Source organism: Belonocnema kinseyi, chromosome 8 (assembly GCF_010883055.1).
Source record: "Belonocnema kinseyi isolate 2016_QV_RU_SX_M_011 chromosome 8, B_treatae_v1, whole genome shotgun sequence".
Taxonomy (NCBI): domain Eukaryota; kingdom Metazoa; phylum Arthropoda; class Insecta; order Hymenoptera; family Cynipidae; genus Belonocnema; species Belonocnema kinseyi.
In genome coordinates this window covers 11,967,175-11,986,713 of record NC_046664.1, presented here as the reverse complement: position 1 = coordinate 11,986,713, position 19,539 = coordinate 11,967,175, and the positions used below count along the sequence as shown (strand labels likewise).

Below are 19,539 nucleotides of genomic sequence, written 5' to 3'. Positions count from 1 at the left end.
GCGCTCGCGATGAAAATAAATCTTCTTATGCATTGCACTTTAGTACATTCAGATTGCACATCTTAGCAACTGTTGAGCAAAAGTAAATCTGGGGGATGTAAGTAGCGGAAGCGGAGTGTAAGCTGTTGATGCAAAGAGATGAGATATCGAGAAATAAATAAAAAACAAGGGGATTGAAGTAGAGGAACTGATGCAAAAGAAAGTGAGGAAGAGTGAGGGGAATTAGGGAAGGGAAAGTATAAAAAGTGAAAGGAGGATATGTAAAGAGGAGCGGAACAACGGGAAATAAGGGGAGGGATTTAAGGACATGTGAGGAGAATTTTAAGATATGGAAGTCGGGCACAAGTCATATAAGAAGTGGGAATATAAAAAATGAAGTAAAATAAGCAGAGAGAAACTAGGCAAGTGGGCGCTAGGGAAAGGAAGTAGGGGGAAAATTATGAATAAGGGTGATCAGGTAAAGAAAAGTAAGGCTGGGAAATGAAAGAAAGAAAAGCGGAGCGTTTTTTAGGAAAGTGAGAAGAGGGGTATGTAGAGTGGGTAGAAGATTTAGCATTAAACTTTTATGGCTGATTGTGAAAAAAAATTTAAATAGATTTTATTTTTTAAAAAAATTGTTGAGTTTTTAAGCGTATTGTTCTTTAAAAATATTTTAAATACATCATAAGTATCTAGAAAACATGAAAAATATTTAATAAATATTTATAATATTTAATAAGAATAATATAATAATATAATTATTATAATAATTAATAATATAATATTTAATAAAATATAAAAAAATTTATAAATAATTATAAAGGCTGTTCATGATCGATTAAGTAAAGTTCTTTGTCTACAGAATCGATTATAAATTACCTGGGCAATAAATAAATAAAAAAATTATATATAATTAACTTATACATTTTGAGGACATTGCGATAATAATGAAAATTTTTTATTCCTAAAAATAATTCTTTAGACAATAATTAACCGCCAAGTATTCAGCAATCTTTCCTGGCTGTGAATCAATAATATTTGTTAATGGTTTTAATAAATTTAATTAAAAATGCATTATATGGCTATTTTTCATAATTTAAACATTGTTTTTTTAACGTAAAAAACTGTTCATAACAAATTTTTAAACTTTTTTAGACCCTTTGATAACGATTCAATATTATTATTGATAATTTGAATAAAGTTGTAAAAAATGTGGATTATAGGATTTTAACAAGTAATTAAGTTTCTTTAACAAATCTTCCATTATTATCAAATGATGGCAAATGATTGAAAATTATCTTATTCATAATATAGAAAAATATTTATTTTAAATTAATCCAGATGATAAATCGCTGCTAGTTTTCACGAAACCATTTTCAATCAATTATTTTTTTATAAGAAATTCAATCAATTTTTTTATGTTGGCTTTGCTACTAAGCACTTTTTTTATATATGCTTCATTTTTTAGGCATTTAAAAAGGAGTCGAAATTAAAAAAAAACGTCAAACCTCAAAGGTTAACCATTTTTTGTCATTTTTGTTATAAAATAATTTTTTTTAACTTTTTAAAAATCGGCCATAAAAGTTTTTAAAAAAACATTCAAATCGGATAATAATTCCCCATTCTTCAATTGCTAGGGTCAAACTATTCAATTTTGTTCAGTACAAAAAAATTAAAGTTACCTTTGAATTTGGATTTGGAACAAAAATTGGTTCACTTGGGTAAATACCTTTCTCGCACCAAGTTTTTCTGGTTTTGTTTATTGCGTCGACTTTAATGAGCTGTAACATGAAGGAAACATTATTAATTTCCTTCTTAAATATTTAAAAACTCAACTTTAGTTTTTTTATCATACCGTGCCTGGATTTTCAATATCCACATCACTGGATATTCCATAAAAGTATCGATACTCTTTTCCCAAATAATAATCGTAATTAATTCGAGGAGTTTCCAGTCCAAGATTACACAAAAGTTCGGGTTTCACAAAAATATTCCCATTTGGTAATCTATGAGCACTTGCTTTCCTTTCAAGAAGACTTTCAACATTATTTTCATTTAAAGTTTCATTCTGTCTTGGTTTTTCAATCACCAATTGATTGACTGTTTTGATTTTTATTAAATTTTCTTCTGTTGGTGTATTGATAGGTGGATCTTTCATTGGTAGCACAAAACGCAAGGGCCTTCCACGAAACAGATTTGCATAATCAGGATTTTTTTGCATATCCTATTGATAATAAACAATTATTTTACAAAATTTAAAATTGTACAGGGTGGCCGCAAAACTTCATTTTTAAAATTCGGTGACATTTTTCTTATTTATAAGTCACTAAATTAAATTTTTTCTGACCAATAATATTCAAAGTTTTTTTTTTGTTTCAACTTTTCTCAGTTATGAATTGCGAATTTTGAGTTGTAAGTATTGAAAAAGAAACGAAAGATAACTAAATGAAATTCATAAGATATCTGGTGAATTGAAAATAACACAGGACCACAAAAAATGAGTAGGGGGTTCCTTTAACCAAACCAAGTGGATTATAAGTTTTTTGGTTCGCTGAAACCGAATCCGAAACCTGTTTTGCCCCATTACATCAGAGTTTTTTTCTAACCTCAAAAAACAGCTTGAAACTATAAAACCGAACAATATCAACGCTTAAGCCGTATAACACTATACCTTCAGAGCTTTATAACCTTGAAATCGATAGCCTGTTACCCTAAAACCCATAACCTCAAAATTGATAAACTCATATCTCATCAATCTCAAATCCCAATAAATTAGAAACCCAAAATGCAGCAAAAAGAAAGTGCACACAAATTTCAAACCTTAATCTCGGAGAGTTTTAACTTAATAATTCCATACATCAACCACTTCATAACTTCAAAAACCAAAAGCTCCATAATCAAACACTTCATAACTTACAAGTAATTCTTCAAAAGCCTGTAATCTCAAGAACCCTGTCGGACCGATGGTACCGAATGGAGCCTGTAAAAAGTACCCGTAAAAACCTCATTGGGTCCTCATTCGGTTCCTTTTTTAAAAACTCGAAGAAACAGCAAAATCAACTTTTAAATTGTTGAAATTCGGATTATACGTTAAAATTCCCTATAAAAGGTCACGGAATAATCGCAATATTTTTTTTGCAACGGTAAAAAGTTAAAAAAAATAAGACGTGTAACGCCTGTTGACTGCTACACTTCAAACGCATCGCCTGTAAGTAGCAGTCTACAGGCGTTATACGTCATATATTTTTTTAAACTCTTTACTGTTGCAAAAAAAACTATTGCGGTTATTCCTTGACCTTCTACAGGGAATTTTAATGGAGAATCTGAAGTTCAACAATTTGAAAGTTGATTTTGCTGTTTTTTCGAGTTTTTTTAAAAGAAACCGAATGGGGACCCAATGGGGTCTTTACGGGTACTTAGTAGAGGCTCCATTCGGTTCCTTCAGTCCGCCAAGGAATCTACAACCAAAACTAATACTCGAGAATTAAATCTTGTTTAACAGAACGTTTGAAACAGATATTTAATCTTACTTCTCCTAAACTTTGAATTTTCAAATTTTGGAGCTGCCCTCGCGTGGGGACTTACGTAAATCAAGCACCCCAAAGTGAACAGAAGCCTGCTGTGTCCATGTCATTGTTTCTGGGTCTCGGTCAATTTAGTTTATTACGATGCACAAAATTTTGACCTTATTAAGTACAGTGAAAATCTTCAATAGCCCTCCCTTCTATAGCCTTTCCGAGAATTGACGCCGCTCCGCGTTAAGGTATAACAAGTGCTGCACGTGGTGCGCGGGATATGCGTCGTCACTCAGGCGAGCAGCCAGGCGTGAACAAACAAAAGCGGAGCGTATGATGAGTTAGTTGCCACCTACCGTCAGCCTCGAAATCGGGGCTATGGAAGAGTTTCACTATATTTACATTTTAGTTTTGAAGACGCAAATTTTATGAAAAATAAGATTAAATACAGCTCTTTAAGCATTGTGAGAGGCGAGGGGACTCACTTAAATCATGCACCACAAACGGAACAGAAGCCTGCTGCGTCCACGTTGTTGTTCCTCGGTATCGCTAAATATAGGTTATTACGATGCAGCAAATCTTGAGGTAATTGAGTATTCGAATTATAGTTTTGGAGACTCAAAGTTTATCAGAAATAAAATTAAATAAATCTCTTTGAGAAATGTTAGAGGCGAGAGGACTCACGTAAATAAAGCACCCCAAAAGGAACAGAAGCCTCCTGCGTCCACGTCGTTGTTCCTGGGATTCGGTCAATGTAGGTTATTACGGGACTTCAAATTTGGATTTTATTGAGTATTTAAATTTTAGTCGAAGTGGCACAAAGTTTATGAGAAATAAGATGAAATAGAGCTCTGTAAAAATTGTGAGAGGTGTGGTGACTCACGTAAATCAAGCACTCCGAAGGGAACCGAAGCATGTTGCATCCACGTCGATGTTCCTGGATATCCCTTAATGTAGGTTATTACGAAGTAGAAAATCTTTACCGTATTGAGTATTCGAATTTTAGTTTTAGAGACCCACAATTCCATAAAAAAAATTAAATAACTAGTTCAAACTTTTTTCTCTAGGTGCTGTAAGACCAATTTTGTGGGGCAGCTATGACGTTAACTCAAAAGGTAACGATCTAGTGGAATACCTTATTACCACTGATTTAGATATCATTAATACGTGGCATACCCCGATGTTTCGCAACTCGGTAAGGAAGGAAGTGATTGACATCACTATTTTTACCAGTAGCTTTAGAGACAACATCAAGTATTGCAGAGTATTAGACGATTCCACTCTCTGGGATCACTCACAGATTAAGTTTGAGCTGGAATCCACTGTACCCACTGGCCCTTAATGTGCCAGAAATCCAAGAAAAATGGACTGTGGTCAGTTCTCCACGGAACTAAAGAGTGAACTATCGGAGGTGCCCAGGTCAATTAGAGACGTGGACACCCTGGAGATGGCGGCCGAGATTTTCACGGAAGCCATCAAATTCACTTATGAAAGTAATTGTCGACCTTCAAGAGCCCGAAAGGCTGGGGAACGGGTAGTTTGAAGAGCTTTGCAAGGAAACCAGAGAGCTGGTCAGACGTGCCAGTACTGGTGAAACGGAGGAATTATGGGCCTCATTTACAACAATGAGGGATAAAGAAAGGCGTACAATACGCAAGGCAAAGCATGAAAGCTAAACCAATTTTTGCACTGACACCAAGAAAGAAGCCGAGGTAGCTAGACTAGATAAGCTGCTGTCTCGAAATCCGGATGCTATTATGGGCACTCTGAATTTCCAAACGGGGGGTATTCACAGTTTGACGGGGATATCTTGACTCACCTGATCAAGGCACATTTTCGCTTGTGGCTCAACTGGGCCCAATGCGGCAGCTCGTCAAAGAGATTGTTACCCCAGCCAGGGTCAGGTGGACCCTGAGATCCTTCAGTCCTTAAAAATCTTCTGGTTCGGATTGCATATATCCAGTCTTCTTATATAGGGCTGATAAGATCATCATTGGACCGATTTCGAGACTTGCTAGGGCTAGTTTGAAGTTGGGTTACGTTCCCACGACATAAAGGTGTGCGAGAGTAGTTTCCATTCCGAAAGCGGGCAAGATTGTGTACACTTCACGCAAGGATTTCTGTCCTAGATGCCTCACATTTTTTCTACTAAAAACAGTGGAAAGACTCGTGGACAGCTATATACGCAATAAGGTCTTTTCAAGTAGGCCACTTCATAAGCAATTGACCTAATTGACGGACAACTGAAGCAGAAAGGCCTCGCGATTAAATCCTTAATGAACATCGATGATGCACTTCTAGAGAGGTGATTAGGGCGGCTATGGTCGCAGATGATGTGCCCGTTGCAGTCGTAGAATGTAACTGCCACGTGTTGGCCAACAGGTAACTAACTACAACTAAGGGCGATACCACTTTATGTGGAACCCTTGACTCGGTATGTCCGCAGGGAAGTGTTGGATCGCACCTGCTGTGGTGTCTATTAGTGGTCAAATTGCTTCATCTGCTCACGAGTCAGGGTCACCACGTTATAGGCTGTGCGGACGATATACTGGTTATCGTGCGCGGTCAGTATCTAAATGCGTTCTTCGGAGTAATGCAGCAAGCACTAAGAGCAGTAGATTCATGGTTCCAGAGAACTGAACTGTCCGTGCATCCGAGAAAGAAGGATGCAGTTGTATTTACCAGAAGGTATAAGTGGAGAACCACGAGAACATTAAAATTGGCTAGACAACAACTGGAAAATCAAAGGACGAGCCAAATATCTGGTAGTGATTCTGGATAAGTAGCTGCCATGGAACAAGCTCCTGGAAAACAAGTTCAAGAAGCTAGTAGCGACCCTCTGGCTCTGTAGGAGAGCCATAGGGGAAAGCTGTCGACACTAATAGGATTGGAGCCCCTACATATTACTATCAAGGCGGTGGCTGCGAAAGCGGCCTGGAGATTAAATATGATAAACGATAGCAGTATCTCGACAGTCTTGCGGATACTTATCGACATTGCGAAGAGGCCGACACTGAGCACGCTCAGGGATAAAATGTCCACTCGTCGCTACCTCTTCGACAAAAAGTACCGAGTGACCCAATCCACGAAAGAGTAATGGCTTAACGGCGAGGCACACCTACCCAGTGATGAAGACAACTGGTTTACGGATGACTCCAGGAAAAAGGAGAATGCAAGTACCGAATTATATCGTAGAATTCACAATTGCGATGGGGTCTTAGGCCACAGTTCTACAATCTGAGATTATAAACGTGCTCTAGTGCGCCTACAAGGCAAATGAGTATGGCAATATAAGAAACATTCTTATCTGCTCAGTCAGGAGGGCTGCTATTATGGCCCTGAATGGTACGACGACCACATCGCTACTAGTTTGGGCGTGCTTTGAGGCACTCAATAAGCTAGCGACAGATAACCGTGTCATAAAGCTTTGATTCCCTGGACACAGCGGAATCAAGGGTAATGACATATCGAATAGGCTAGCAAAGTTAGCAGCAAAAGAGAATTGTACTGAACCTGAGCCATCCGTAGGCATTTCCAGTAGGTTTGTCACTAAAGATATTAACAGTTAGCTAACCCAGGAACATGAAAAGGAGCGGTGTTTGGTCTTTGGATGCAGACAGGTTAAAACAGTATTGGGTTCAAAGCTAAACTATCACTGAGCGAAGGAATTACTAAAGCTCGGGAGGAACGAAATCAAAGTCCTAACAGAAATGTTTATAGGACACGAACACTCACATCCTTTGTCACTGCACTGCGATTGCGGAAAAAGGTGTAATACTCACAGGCAATTGCTGCATCAATGACTCTGAAATATCAGTCAACAGCATAGCTGCGGTCCTCTCTCTATGGAGAGGGTTGTGAGGTCAAGCCTAAGGCTTATAAGGAGACGCAATGGGATCACCCCAGTGTCAGGGGCTGTTTCATTATCAACCCAGAGCAATAATAATAACAATAATAATTGTTCCAATTTTCTGCAAAACAAGAATTATATAGATAAGTATTTTTGGTGTTGCGGTTATGAAGCTATGAGATTATGGAATTTATAAGTTGTAAGGCATTTTGGATTTGTGGTTTATTGGGATTTGAGATTTATGAGTTTTGAGGTTATAAATTTGCAGGTTACCAGTTTTAGGGTTATAGATTATCGATCTCAAAATTATTGACCTATAAAGTATAGGTTTATTGTTATAGGTTTATTGTAATATTGTTCGGTTTTATAGTTTCAAGCTGTATTCTGAGGTAAGAAAAAAATGTGAGAAAAAAAAAGAACTTCTGTTCCAGCTACTCAAAAAACATATGATTCACTTGATCTGGCTTAAGGAACCATCTACTCATTTTTTGTGGTCACGTGGATACAGTCCACCTTCTCAATCGTGCCGCGATCGCGCTTATAGGGGAATACATTCTCTCGGAAAGAGGTTCTCCCACTACTGTTACGCTCTCGACCGTGCAAGAATTTCGGAAATCCTTTCTCAATAGTGCCGCGCTGGCATTAATGTCTCGTTCAGGAGTGAAAGTGTAAATGCCTAATAGATTGTCTATAAAATATTTTATTAATTTATTTATTTATTTATATATTTATTATCACAAAACTTAAAGTAGGTAGATGGAAGGGGTTGGGGCTCCCAGTCAAAAATAAATAATTGATAGTTTTAGCTGTTAATTATGTTTTTTTACTTGGTCTCAATCAATATTATTAAAATATTGATTAATCTTAAGATGGTGAAAAAATGCTCTTTAGCTCCGCTGGGATATGAGCCCAGGTCCTCCAGATTGCTGGTCTGATGCTCTACCAACTGAGCTACGGAGAGACGAGAATATCTTTTTTTTTAAATTCAATTTTTTGGTTGACAACTTTTTAATTTGATTACAAATGTGTCTTTTTTGTTAATAAATTAATTTTTTGTTTAAAGATTCACCTTTTTTAGTAGAAATTTAAACCTTATGTTTGAGAATTCTTGAAAACTAAAAAAAAATTATTTCTTTCTTAAAAAGTTAACTTCTTAGTTGACAATTTTTGAACTTGATAAAAAATTGGTCTTTTTCGACAATAAATTAATTTTTTTCTTTGTAAATCACCTTTTTAAGTCGAAATTTCAACTTTTTCGCTTAGAAGTCTTTGGTTGAAAAATAAGCTGTTTTTTAGAAATTCCTTTTTTGTTTTGTAGAGATATTACTTTGGTAATTGTAAATTTACGTATTCCATTATTGGCCGAAAATTATTATTTTTTAAAGGAAAAATTCAACTTCTGTTAAAATTGAACTATTTTGTTAAAAGTTTTTTTTTGTGGAAAATTAACATAGTTTAGTTGAAAATTTAACTTTTGAGTTCAGAGTTCTTCTATTTTGCAGGAAACGTGTCTTTTTTTTTTATAAAATGAACTTTTTTTATGAAAATTTTGTATTTTTCGTTTCATGTCTTGGCTCTCGGTGTGTGTGTGTGTGCGGAATTATTGATAAAGTTTGATCAGAACTTTGGGCGGCTAGGGTAAAGCGTAGGAGTGGAGGTAGACCCCGAGCCGGACTAGGATTAACGGCACTATTGAGAGCGGCATAATTGAGAAGGTGGACTGTAGTTTAAATGTTTTAGGCTGAATTAAACAAAAATTAAACAAATCCGCTGAGCAAAATAGGAAATAGTAAATTATAAAGAGTTAGAATATATATTTTTTTTATCAACAGAATTCCAAAAAAATTGAAAACATTTTTTGAAGTTAATTTAAATAAATTGTCACAAATATTTCTTAATCTCTTTAACTCTTTAAAACTCTATAAAATTCCTCTACTCTTGTGAATCAATCCTTTGAAATCTATTAATAGTTATAAAAGCCCGTGTAATTCTATGAAACCTGATGACATTCCCTAAAATTCTAAACAATTTATTAAATTGCCTTGATATCTTTTTAAGCACTTGAAAATCATTGAAATCTTTAGAAATCTTATAAAACTGCTTCCAAAATTCTAAAATTTTAAATCACTTCTAATTATTGAAATCTATTTTAAATATTCTAAGATATTTTTAATTCCTTAAAAATGCTTGAGTTTCCTTGACATTTTTTAAGACTTGAAAATTTCTCAGGATTTTCAAAAATACCCTAAAATCTTTCAAATTCTTTGAAATCCCTTTAGATCATTAAACCCAATTTAAAATTCCCAGAAATATTTTCAAATAACCTAAATTATCTAAAATCCTGAAAAATCGATTGAGATCTCGAAAAAATTTCATAAGTTCTTAAAAATTAATTAAAATTTTCAGAAATAACTTGAAATTTTGAAAATCCTTTGTAGTTACTTCAAATTATTGAAATCTATTATAAATATCCTAAGATATATTAAATTCTTAAAAATTGTTTGACTTTCCTTGACTTTTATTTTAAGTCTTTCAAGAATTCACCGGAATATTCAAAAAGACCCTAAAATCTTTCAAATTCTTTGAAATCCCTTCAAATAATTGAAATGAATTGAAATTCCTTGAAATATTTTTAAATAACCTGAATTATTTCAAATCCTGTAATATTATGTAAAATCTATTACAATTTGGCAAACTCTTGAAAATTACTTGCAATTTTTAAAAATACTTTACCATTTTAAAAATCCTCTGTAATCACTTCGTATTATTTAAATATATAATAAATATCCTAAGAAATTTTAAATCCTCTAAAATCTGTTGAGATTCCTGGACATTTTTGAAGTCTCTTAAAAATTCTTTAAAACTTTTTTAAAAACACCCTAAAATCTTTAAGATTCTTTAAAGCCACTTTAAATCATTAAAGTCAATTGGAAATTCCTTGGAATCTCTGAAAATAACCTTAAATATTTAAAATCCTGTGAAACATTTAGGTATCTCTTGAAATAAACAAAAATATTTGAAAATTATCCAAGAATTCCTGATTAGTCGACTGCAACAATTCAGTGGAAAATTTCTTGAATTTTTAAACGCTTTCAAATTCTTCACGATCTTTGAAAACGTCTTAAAATATTTGAAAATCATTCAAATCTTAAGACAGACCTAAATTTTATATATATAATATTTAAAATATTTTAAAATCTTTTGAAATCCCATTAAACTTTTTAAACCACTTGAAAATTCCATGAAAGTTTTTTAAATATACTAAAATCTTTCCACTACTTTGAAACATTTTGCAGGCCCGTGAAAATTCTCAAAAGCTTTTGAAACTTTCTTGAATTTATCAAAAATACCCTATAATTTTTTTAATCCATCAGGATCACTCAATTTAATTAAATTAAATTGAGAATTACTTTTAAGTATTTACAACTACCCTTAAATCTAATTTTTTTTTAGAATCTCTTTAACCGATTAAAACCTAGTTAAAATTGGTTAAAATCTTTTAAAATACCATATAAGATTTGAAATACTTTGTAATCCTTTTTAATTGAAAATTCTTTGGAATTTTTCAAATACCCCAAATTGTTTTAAATTCTTTGAAATATTTCTTAATTGCTTTGACACTTTTTTAAATACCGTCAAATATTAAAAAATTCCTTGGAATCTTTTGAAATACTCTAATGGTTACAAATTCTTTGAGATCCCTTGAAATATTGTGAATGTTTTAACAATTTTTAAAAAGACGTACCCTAAAATCTTTAAAATTCTTTGAAATCACTTTAAGATATTAAAATATATTATAAATGCTCTAAAAATATGTCAAATCCTTTGAAACATTTTGAAAGCCATTTAAACTTTTAAAGCTCATCAAAATTTCTTCGATTTTTTTAAATATCCTCAAATTTTTTCATTTTTTAATCATTCTTTAAAGGATTAAAATTAATTGAAATCTTCTGAATCTTCTAAAATACTCTAAAATATCTAAAATACTTTGAAATACTTTTAAAATATGAAATCAGTTACAAATCCCTTAGCATGTTTTGAAATATCTTGCAATATTAAAAATTTTTTGAAACTATTAAATAACTGAAATCCGTCAAATATTCCTTCGAATTTTTTAAAAAACACTAATATGTCTCAAATTTTTAAAATTATTTTGAAATCCTTTGATACGATTTGAAGATCCTGAAAATTCTTTGGAGTTTAAAAAATACCTTAAAATGAATTCAAAATCCTTTGGAAATTTTAAAAGTTCTTAAAAATTCCTTAAAGTTTTTAAAAATATCTTTATATACTTTAATTCATTTGGAATTTTGTAAGGCTCTTGATGCCTTTTCACGTTCTTTAAAATTCCTTGGAATTTTTTTAAATACCCTCAAATCATAAGATTGTAAAAAACCCTTTAATTTCAATGGTATTTAAAATAAACCTTAATGCTTTCAAGTCCTTCAAATTATTTTTTAACCCTTTGCAATTTTATAAGGCTCTTGAATATTCCTTGGATTTTTTTAAATGCCCTCAAATCTTGAGTATTTTCTTAGTATCCCAATAAATGACAAAAATAAATCAAATATTTTTTCAAGAAGCTCAAAAAATACCCCACAATATTACAATTCTCTAAAATCCCATTAAGCAACTGAAATAGATTAAAGATTCCTTGGAACCTTGAAAAAAACTCTCAATTTTTTCAAATCATTTAAACTGTGTTGGAACTATTAAACAATTTGAATCAATGAAAGATTTCTTGGAATCCTCCAAAAAACTTTCAATTGTTTCATATCCTCTGCATTAGTTTGAAACAGGTTTTTTTAATACCATTATATGACGGAAATTAATTTAAAATATCTTGCAAGCTTCTAAAAATATCCTTAAATATTAAAAATACTTTGAAATCTCTGAATAAATAAAAAATTATTTGGAATATATTTAAATATCCTGCAATATTTCAAACTCTTTGTAACAACTGAAATTAATTGCAAATTTTTTGGAATTTTTTGAAGTTCTTAAAAATTTGTCAAGCAGACCCTGAAATCTTAAGATTAAAAAAAAATCCCTTTAATTCCTCGGATTTTAGAAGCTTAAAAAATACCCTAGAATATTATAATTCTTTGAAATCCCATTAAGCAAACTGAAATTAACGAAAGGTTCCTTGAAATCTTAAAAAAAAACCTTAATTGTTTCAAATCCTTTAAATTCGTTTAAAACCCTTCACAATTTTCGAATTCTTTTGAAAATTCCTTAGATTTTTTTGAATACCTTTGAATGAATAAAATGATTTGAAAATGATTTTGAAAATTTTTAAATACCCTAAAATATTTTAAATTCTTTGTAATCCCATTAAATAACTAAAGCGCAATGAAAATTCTTTAGAAATTAAAAAAAAAAAAAGAAACGGTTTTCAATCCTTTCAATTCTTTGCAACACTTTTCTTCAAATCCCATTACATGGCGGAAACCTATAAGAAATCCTTGGATACTTCTAAAAATGCGCTAAAATATTCAAACTACTTTGAATTTTTTTTTAATGATGAGAAAATTTATTTGAATATTTTTTAATGGCCTACAATATTTCAAATTCTTGGTACTCCCATTAAACCACTGAAATTACTTGAAAATCCTTTGAAATTTTTTAAAGTTCTTGAAAATTCCTGAAAGTTGTTAAAATTAACCTAAACTTTTAAGATTTCTTTTTTATTCCCTTTACTTCATTGGAATTTTTTTTAATACCTTCAAATTATTAAAATGTTCAAAGATTCTTTTTTAAATACCTTAAAATTATTAAAATGTTAAAAAATTATTTGGAATATTTTCAAATATCCTCCAATATTTTTAATTCTTTGCAATCTTTGAAATACAATTAAGCAACTGAAATCAGTTAAACGTTCCTTGGAATTCTTAAGACACCTAAATTGTTTTAAACCCTTTAAATTATTGTGGAAACCTTTGCAATTTTTAAATTCTTTTGAAAATTCCTTGGACTTCCTTAATACACTTAAACCGCGTTTATATCCGCCGTCCGAGAACGTACACATTCACTTACATCCTCCAGGGAGGAGATCCCACCCTTGCTGCTCAACGAAGGGGAAACGGTTGCGCTGCGCTCTGATTGGCTTGTTCGTCACGTTGTCCTCGGTGGTGGATGCCAAGCGAAAATAAATGAGAGTTATGCAGAGATATAAGCGCGAGAGAATACAAGTGAGAGCGGATGTAAACGCGGTTTCAGTGTACCTTTAAATGATTGAAATCATTTGAAATTTTTTGGAATATTTTCAAATATCCTACAATATTTTTAATTCTTTGTAATCCCATTGAATAGTTTTTAAAAATACTATAAAATATCAAAAATGCTTTGGAATCACTTCAACTCATTGAAATATATGATAATTGCCCTAAAATATTTCAAACTTGTTGTAAAATTTAAAAGCCCTTGAAACTTTTTAAAGTGTCTAGAAATTCTTCAAAATACCTTCAAATCTTAAAATTATTTCGAAAACTCTTGGAATGATGTAAGTGCCTAATTAAATTCTTTGATTTTTATCAAATATCTTAAAATATTTTCCACAAATGGCGGCTAACCCATTAGTTAATTTATTCACTGAATGTGACTTAAGTGATATTTTAATTTAAAACAGTAGTTATAATGACTTCATTTCAAAAAAGTGTTTTGGGAATAAACAAATTTGTCAAAATCTGAAACTTTTCTCTGACCTGCGACTACCCTGTGTTACATTAATTTAATTTTTCGAAATTAAAATATGCTTTACAATAGTTTCAAACAAACCTTTATGACCTCAATGTACATGCAATCTAGCATTGTTGCATCTCGATATGCACAGATATCCAAAACCACATAATCCTTATCAGAAGTTTCAAATTGGTTGATAATGTGTAAATAAAAAAATGTCTCAGCTGTAAAAGTCTTAAAAACTTTTCCAGTTTTTCTAGAGATCACGTGAATTTGAGTCTGTAAATTATAATTGAATTTTTAATCTGCATCTTGTAGGAATTGAATTAAACTCAACTCCCGATATAAGAAGCCCCGGTTTACGATATTCTCGGAACTAATGGCCTTGGCAGTATCAGGTTTCGTCATGTTTCCGAATTCAACAGTCATGACTCGCGAGGCCTTGCCTCTTTAAGTTTGGATCCCGCCTATTTAGGATCAGGCCAATGCAAGCTTTGTCTGAAACCGTTCTTATATCGGGAATTGAGTGTATTTAGAATTAATTGATATTTCTCTATTCTATTATAAATTATTACTTAAAAATTTACTCACACTTTCGTCATCGTGCCATTTTAGAGAAGTACACATGGGTTCATTTCTTATTCGACATTTTGCCATTGTTACTAATGCGACAGATAATGGTTGTTCCACAATAATAAAATAGTTTTCCGTAATACCAAAAGTATGCATGTATGAAGGGTTTAAGACCCATCTCGATGGTAGAGTTGCCTCAATAGTAGCGTTATCAAACATAGAGGATTTTTTATTTTCTCCTGAATCACCTGCCATCAAAATGTTGTAAATAGTTCTCTTTTATTGTGTATTTTATGAGAATCTAGGGCCGTCCAAAAAGTGAGTGGTGATGTTTATAATTTTTATTCATAATTTTGAGTTTATAACTTTAAAATATAATAATTGTTTAATATTCGGAACTAATAATATTTTAGAAGGCTTTGTAACGCTCACATTACCGAAGGCGTTACAGGCTTATAACACGCTGATTGCAAATAAATAATTTTATATTTAAAGAAAATTCTAATACATATTTATTAAAAGTTTCCGATAACTTAAATTTGAGACACTGTGGAGCTCCCAAAAAAGTGAATATACGAAAAAGAATATTTCCCAAATTATAAAATTGCCCAAATAGAAATGCTCAATGTGAAAATTCCAGGATAATAAAATTTCCGAATAGTTTATAATATATCCGAATTGAAAAATTTTAAATCATAAAATTTCAGACAGTTTTCAGCATTACCAATTTTGAAAATTCCCTGAAAAATAAAATTTAAAAACTAAAATATCCCAAAAAATAAAATGTTTAAAATAGAAAAATCCCGAAAAGATAAATTTTCCAGAGTATAAAAATCCCGAATTGGGAAATTCTCCAATAATATAATTTCCAAAAACAGCTTATAATATTACCGAAGCTGAGAAATCACAAAAAATAACATTTCTGACACTGAAATTCACGAAAAAAATGCCAGAGAAAGAAAATTGTTTGAAAGAGAAAATTTCAGAATTTACAAAGTTTAAAAATATTTAATTGAAATGTAAAATAATTAAATATAAAAAAAAAATTTTTAACATTTTATAGTCTTATAAAATCTTTATGAGTATTAAAACATTTGAAAAATCTTGAAAAGTAAAATCCGAGATGCTGGAAAATATCCCGAAATAATATTCGAAATAGAAAATTTCAGAAATTAGAAAATTTTCTACAATGTTTTTATGTGTTCAAATTCGGCAATTTTTTAATTCAGGCGTATTATAAATTGTCAGAACTTTTCAATTTTTAATTTTAAACTGTCGGTAATTTTCTGTTTCGAATATTTTCTTTTTCGGGAATTTTACTGTGTCCAAAATATTATTTTTCGGAAACTTTTTCTCAAACAATTTCTAGAAATCTTTTGATATGTTAAAAATTTTTTCTTAATTTTCTTCAAAAACGAATTTTTTTAAATCAAGAATTCACATTATGTATTTAACTTTGTTTCATCTTTTCATATTTTTAATTCTTTTTGAAACTATTGCAATACTTCTAAAAATGATTCTTGAACAATTTCTAAACTTTCTGTTCGAAATCTTAAAAAATTCTGCATTTCATTTAAATATTTTTAATTCTAAAATTAGTTTTAAATCTTTCCAAAACTTCCAAATATTTTCTAAACTTTTTAATTTTTTTTGATAATTTTAGCAAATTAAAAAATTTATATTTATTTCAATTTTCAATTTCTTGAAATCTTTTCAAATTGTAGATTATTGCATAATCTTTTTAAAACCTCTAAACCTTCTAAACATCTTAAAAAATGGTTAGAATTTGCCCTGAAATTGAAAAAGTTGATTAATTACAAAAATTTCCGTAAAATCTTAAAAACTTTTTTTTTTAAATTTTGAGATTTTTTAAAAATATTTCCCCGAAATTAATTTTTCGCAATAAAAAATATTAAAAATGTTCCCAGAAATCTTTAAAATCTTTAAAAATGTACGTTTGCGTTTATTAATTTTTAAAAATGATTAAAAATTTTTCTAAAACTTTTAGAGAATCCTGAAAAATTAAACAAATTGCCCTAAAATATTTCAGATTGTTTTCAGATAATTTTGAAAAGCTTCTGAATTTTTTGTAGGTAATTCTAAAAATTTCCTCAAAATTTATTTGTTGAACTTAACAGATTTTAAAACTTTCCTGTGAAATCTTGAGAACATTTTTCTATTCTTTTAAAACCTTTCCAAATTTAAAAAAAGCTTCTGTTTTCAAAATATTGAAAGATCTATATTTTCTTCAAAACTTTTTTAAATTTTGGAAAACAAAGCATTAAAAACAGCATTAACACTAAAAGTAAAAATAAAATAGTCATTAAAAATAATAATATTAATAAAAATACCCTTGATATTTTTACTTGGTGAAAACGAGACAATAGTGAAGACTGGACCTCGTGATGAAATACTCATTCCCAAATTGTAAATTGTTCCATCTTCCATTATATGGGGATGAGACGTATGACTAACTATTGCAACATGTTTTGATACATTTACCTGAAATTGAGAAAAAAATATTTAGAAGTAAAAATTAGTTTTAAAAACTAAAGAAGAATTATTTATATTCTTTAGATTCTGCTGAAAAAAAATAATGGCTTACAATAAAATAATTCCCTTACCTTTCCCAATGTTTCAAGTGTTTTGGGATCAATGCGATGAATAATGGGGGATTCTGTGAATGTATAAAATTCATCACCAAATGGATAAACCGAAATCATAGAATTGTCAGAAGTATTTGCAGGAGTGAATGCTGCTGAAATCCTGAGAAGAACATATATAAAGTTAAAAAAATATTATTCTATGATATTTTAATAATCATTTGATATACATTTTCGATTAAAATTCTAGAAAAAAAATCGGCAATTCCCTAAATAATTTTTTTAAATGCTAAGAGAAAACAGCTGTTAAAAATGGAATCTAGCCGAGCTGGATTGCCCCGAATTGCATAGGATTACTCTGGACTGAATAAAATCAGGGTGGATTATTTAGCCTTTGCTTTAGACTCGGGCGCATTTTTGAACAAAAAGGATAACTTTAAAAAAAAATTTCAACAAAATGTATGAACATTTAACCAAATAGTTAAATTCATAACTAAAAATAGGAATTATCAACAAAGAAAGCTAGTTTTCTATCAAAATGACTAATTTTCAATGGAGCAGTCGAATTTGTAACTAAAAAGATAAATTTTCATTTAAAAAGGATCAATATTTAATTTAAAAATGTATTTTTTTCATAAAAAAATAGAATAGTTAAATTTTCAGTTAAAAATAAAGTTAAAAATAAAAATAAACTTTTCACTAAAAATCCATACTTCTTCAACAATATAATTTAATTTTTAACGTAAGAAATGAGTTTTTAACAAAATTATAAAGCTATAAATAATAAAATATTATTAAATAATAAATAAAATATATTTTATATCAATTTTTTTTATTGGAAATAAAAAAATTACCTTCCAACCAAATTGTTGAATTGCTTCAAAGAAATTAATTTTGAACAAAAATACATTTCTTTTGATTGTATAGACTACAACTGTTTTACCCTGGATTACATTAAATTACAAGGGTATTGTCGGGAATTATATTTACTATCATGGATAAATTAAACATATTGATTGAGCCTGATTATGGCGTATAACAAATATATAACTGATAATAATATGGAATACAAATGGATTGCTTGGATTACTCTGGATTACGCGGATTACAAGCTTATTACCCCTAACTCTAATTATTACAATGTATTACTCCGTATTACAGAAAGATAAATAAATTACTCCATCTGAGGTGGGTTTCAAGTGGATTCATCCGCTTTAATCTGGATCTAAAGTAGATTATTTGGAATTACAAGTAGATTATTCGTGCTATTTTGGTTTACAACTAGATAACTTTAGCTTGATTCGGGTTGCAACTAAATTATTCCTAATTACATCGATTACAAGTGGAATATTCCAATATTTTACCAGATTACAAGCAGATATCTCCGGATTTCGTGTATATTACTCGAGATTACAAGTATATTAGTTCTAATAATATGGATTACATGTAGATTACTTTGAGTTTAAACTTAAACTTTGAGTTTAAACTGGATTACTCCTAATTGTATGGATTGAATGTGAATAACCCTGTATTACTCCTCATTATACTCAGATTACTCCTAATTACATAGATTACAAGTCAAATACCCTAGATATCGCCGGATTACAAGTGGCTTTGTCCTAATTGTATTGACCACTATATTAATCCTAATAATATGAATTAAAACTGGATTACTTTGTGTTACTTCATTTTTCAACTGGATTACTCGTAATTTTATGGATTAGACGTGAATTACACTGTATTACTCATAATTACACTTAGGTTTCTTTCAATTAAATGGATTACATTTGAAATACTCTAGATTTCGCCGCATTACAAACAGATTACTCCTAAGTGTATTGATGACTTTGGATTATGCTGTATAATAAGTAGATTTCTTCGAATCGCAAGTAGATGACCCTGGATTACAAATGGATCACTCCTAATAGGGTGTCTTACAAGTGGATTAGTTTTGGTGACTTTGATTTACAACTTGATTACTCCAAATTATATTGACTAGATCTGACTCACGATGAAAAAATCATGATCATACGTAGATTACTCCTAATCATATGGATTACAAGTGGAATTCTGCAGATTTCATCGGATTACAAGTAGATTACTCCTAATTGTATTGTTCACTCTGGATCACTGTGGATAACAAGCAGATTACCTGCAGACTTATCCTAATTATATGAATTACATGTGGATTACTTTTAGTTATTTGAGTTTGAAACTGCATTATCAATAATTATAAGGCTTACTCTTGATTATGCTCCGATTAGCCCTAAATCCACGGAATTTTTTTATATTTCTCCGGATTACAAGCAGATTCATCCTGACTGTATTGAACCCTATA

At 30.6% G+C, this 19,539-nt stretch overlaps 1 protein-coding gene across 2 annotated transcripts in view; it reads right to left on the bottom strand.

Annotated features, from left to right (window-relative positions):
- Window positions 1-19,539, bottom strand: part of LOC117178873 (carotenoid isomerooxygenase-like) — a 31,053-nt gene that overhangs the window by 1,495 nt on the left and 10,019 nt on the right. The window contains exons 4-9 of one of the 2 annotated variants that reach the window (XM_033370387.1): window positions 17,223-17,364; window positions 16,950-17,100; window positions 14,617-14,846; window positions 14,122-14,304; window positions 1,835-2,203; window positions 1,662-1,760 (exon numbers count right to left, since the gene is read on the bottom strand). In XM_033370387.1, the coding sequence (XP_033226278.1) occupies window positions 1,662-1,760; window positions 1,835-2,203; window positions 14,122-14,304; window positions 14,617-14,846; window positions 16,950-17,100; window positions 17,223-17,364 (1,174 nt within the window). The remainder of the gene's footprint in view (window positions 1-1,661; window positions 1,761-1,834; window positions 2,204-14,121; window positions 14,305-14,616; window positions 14,847-16,949; window positions 17,101-17,222; window positions 17,365-19,539) is intronic. The other variant, XM_033370388.1, reaches the window with a different exon arrangement.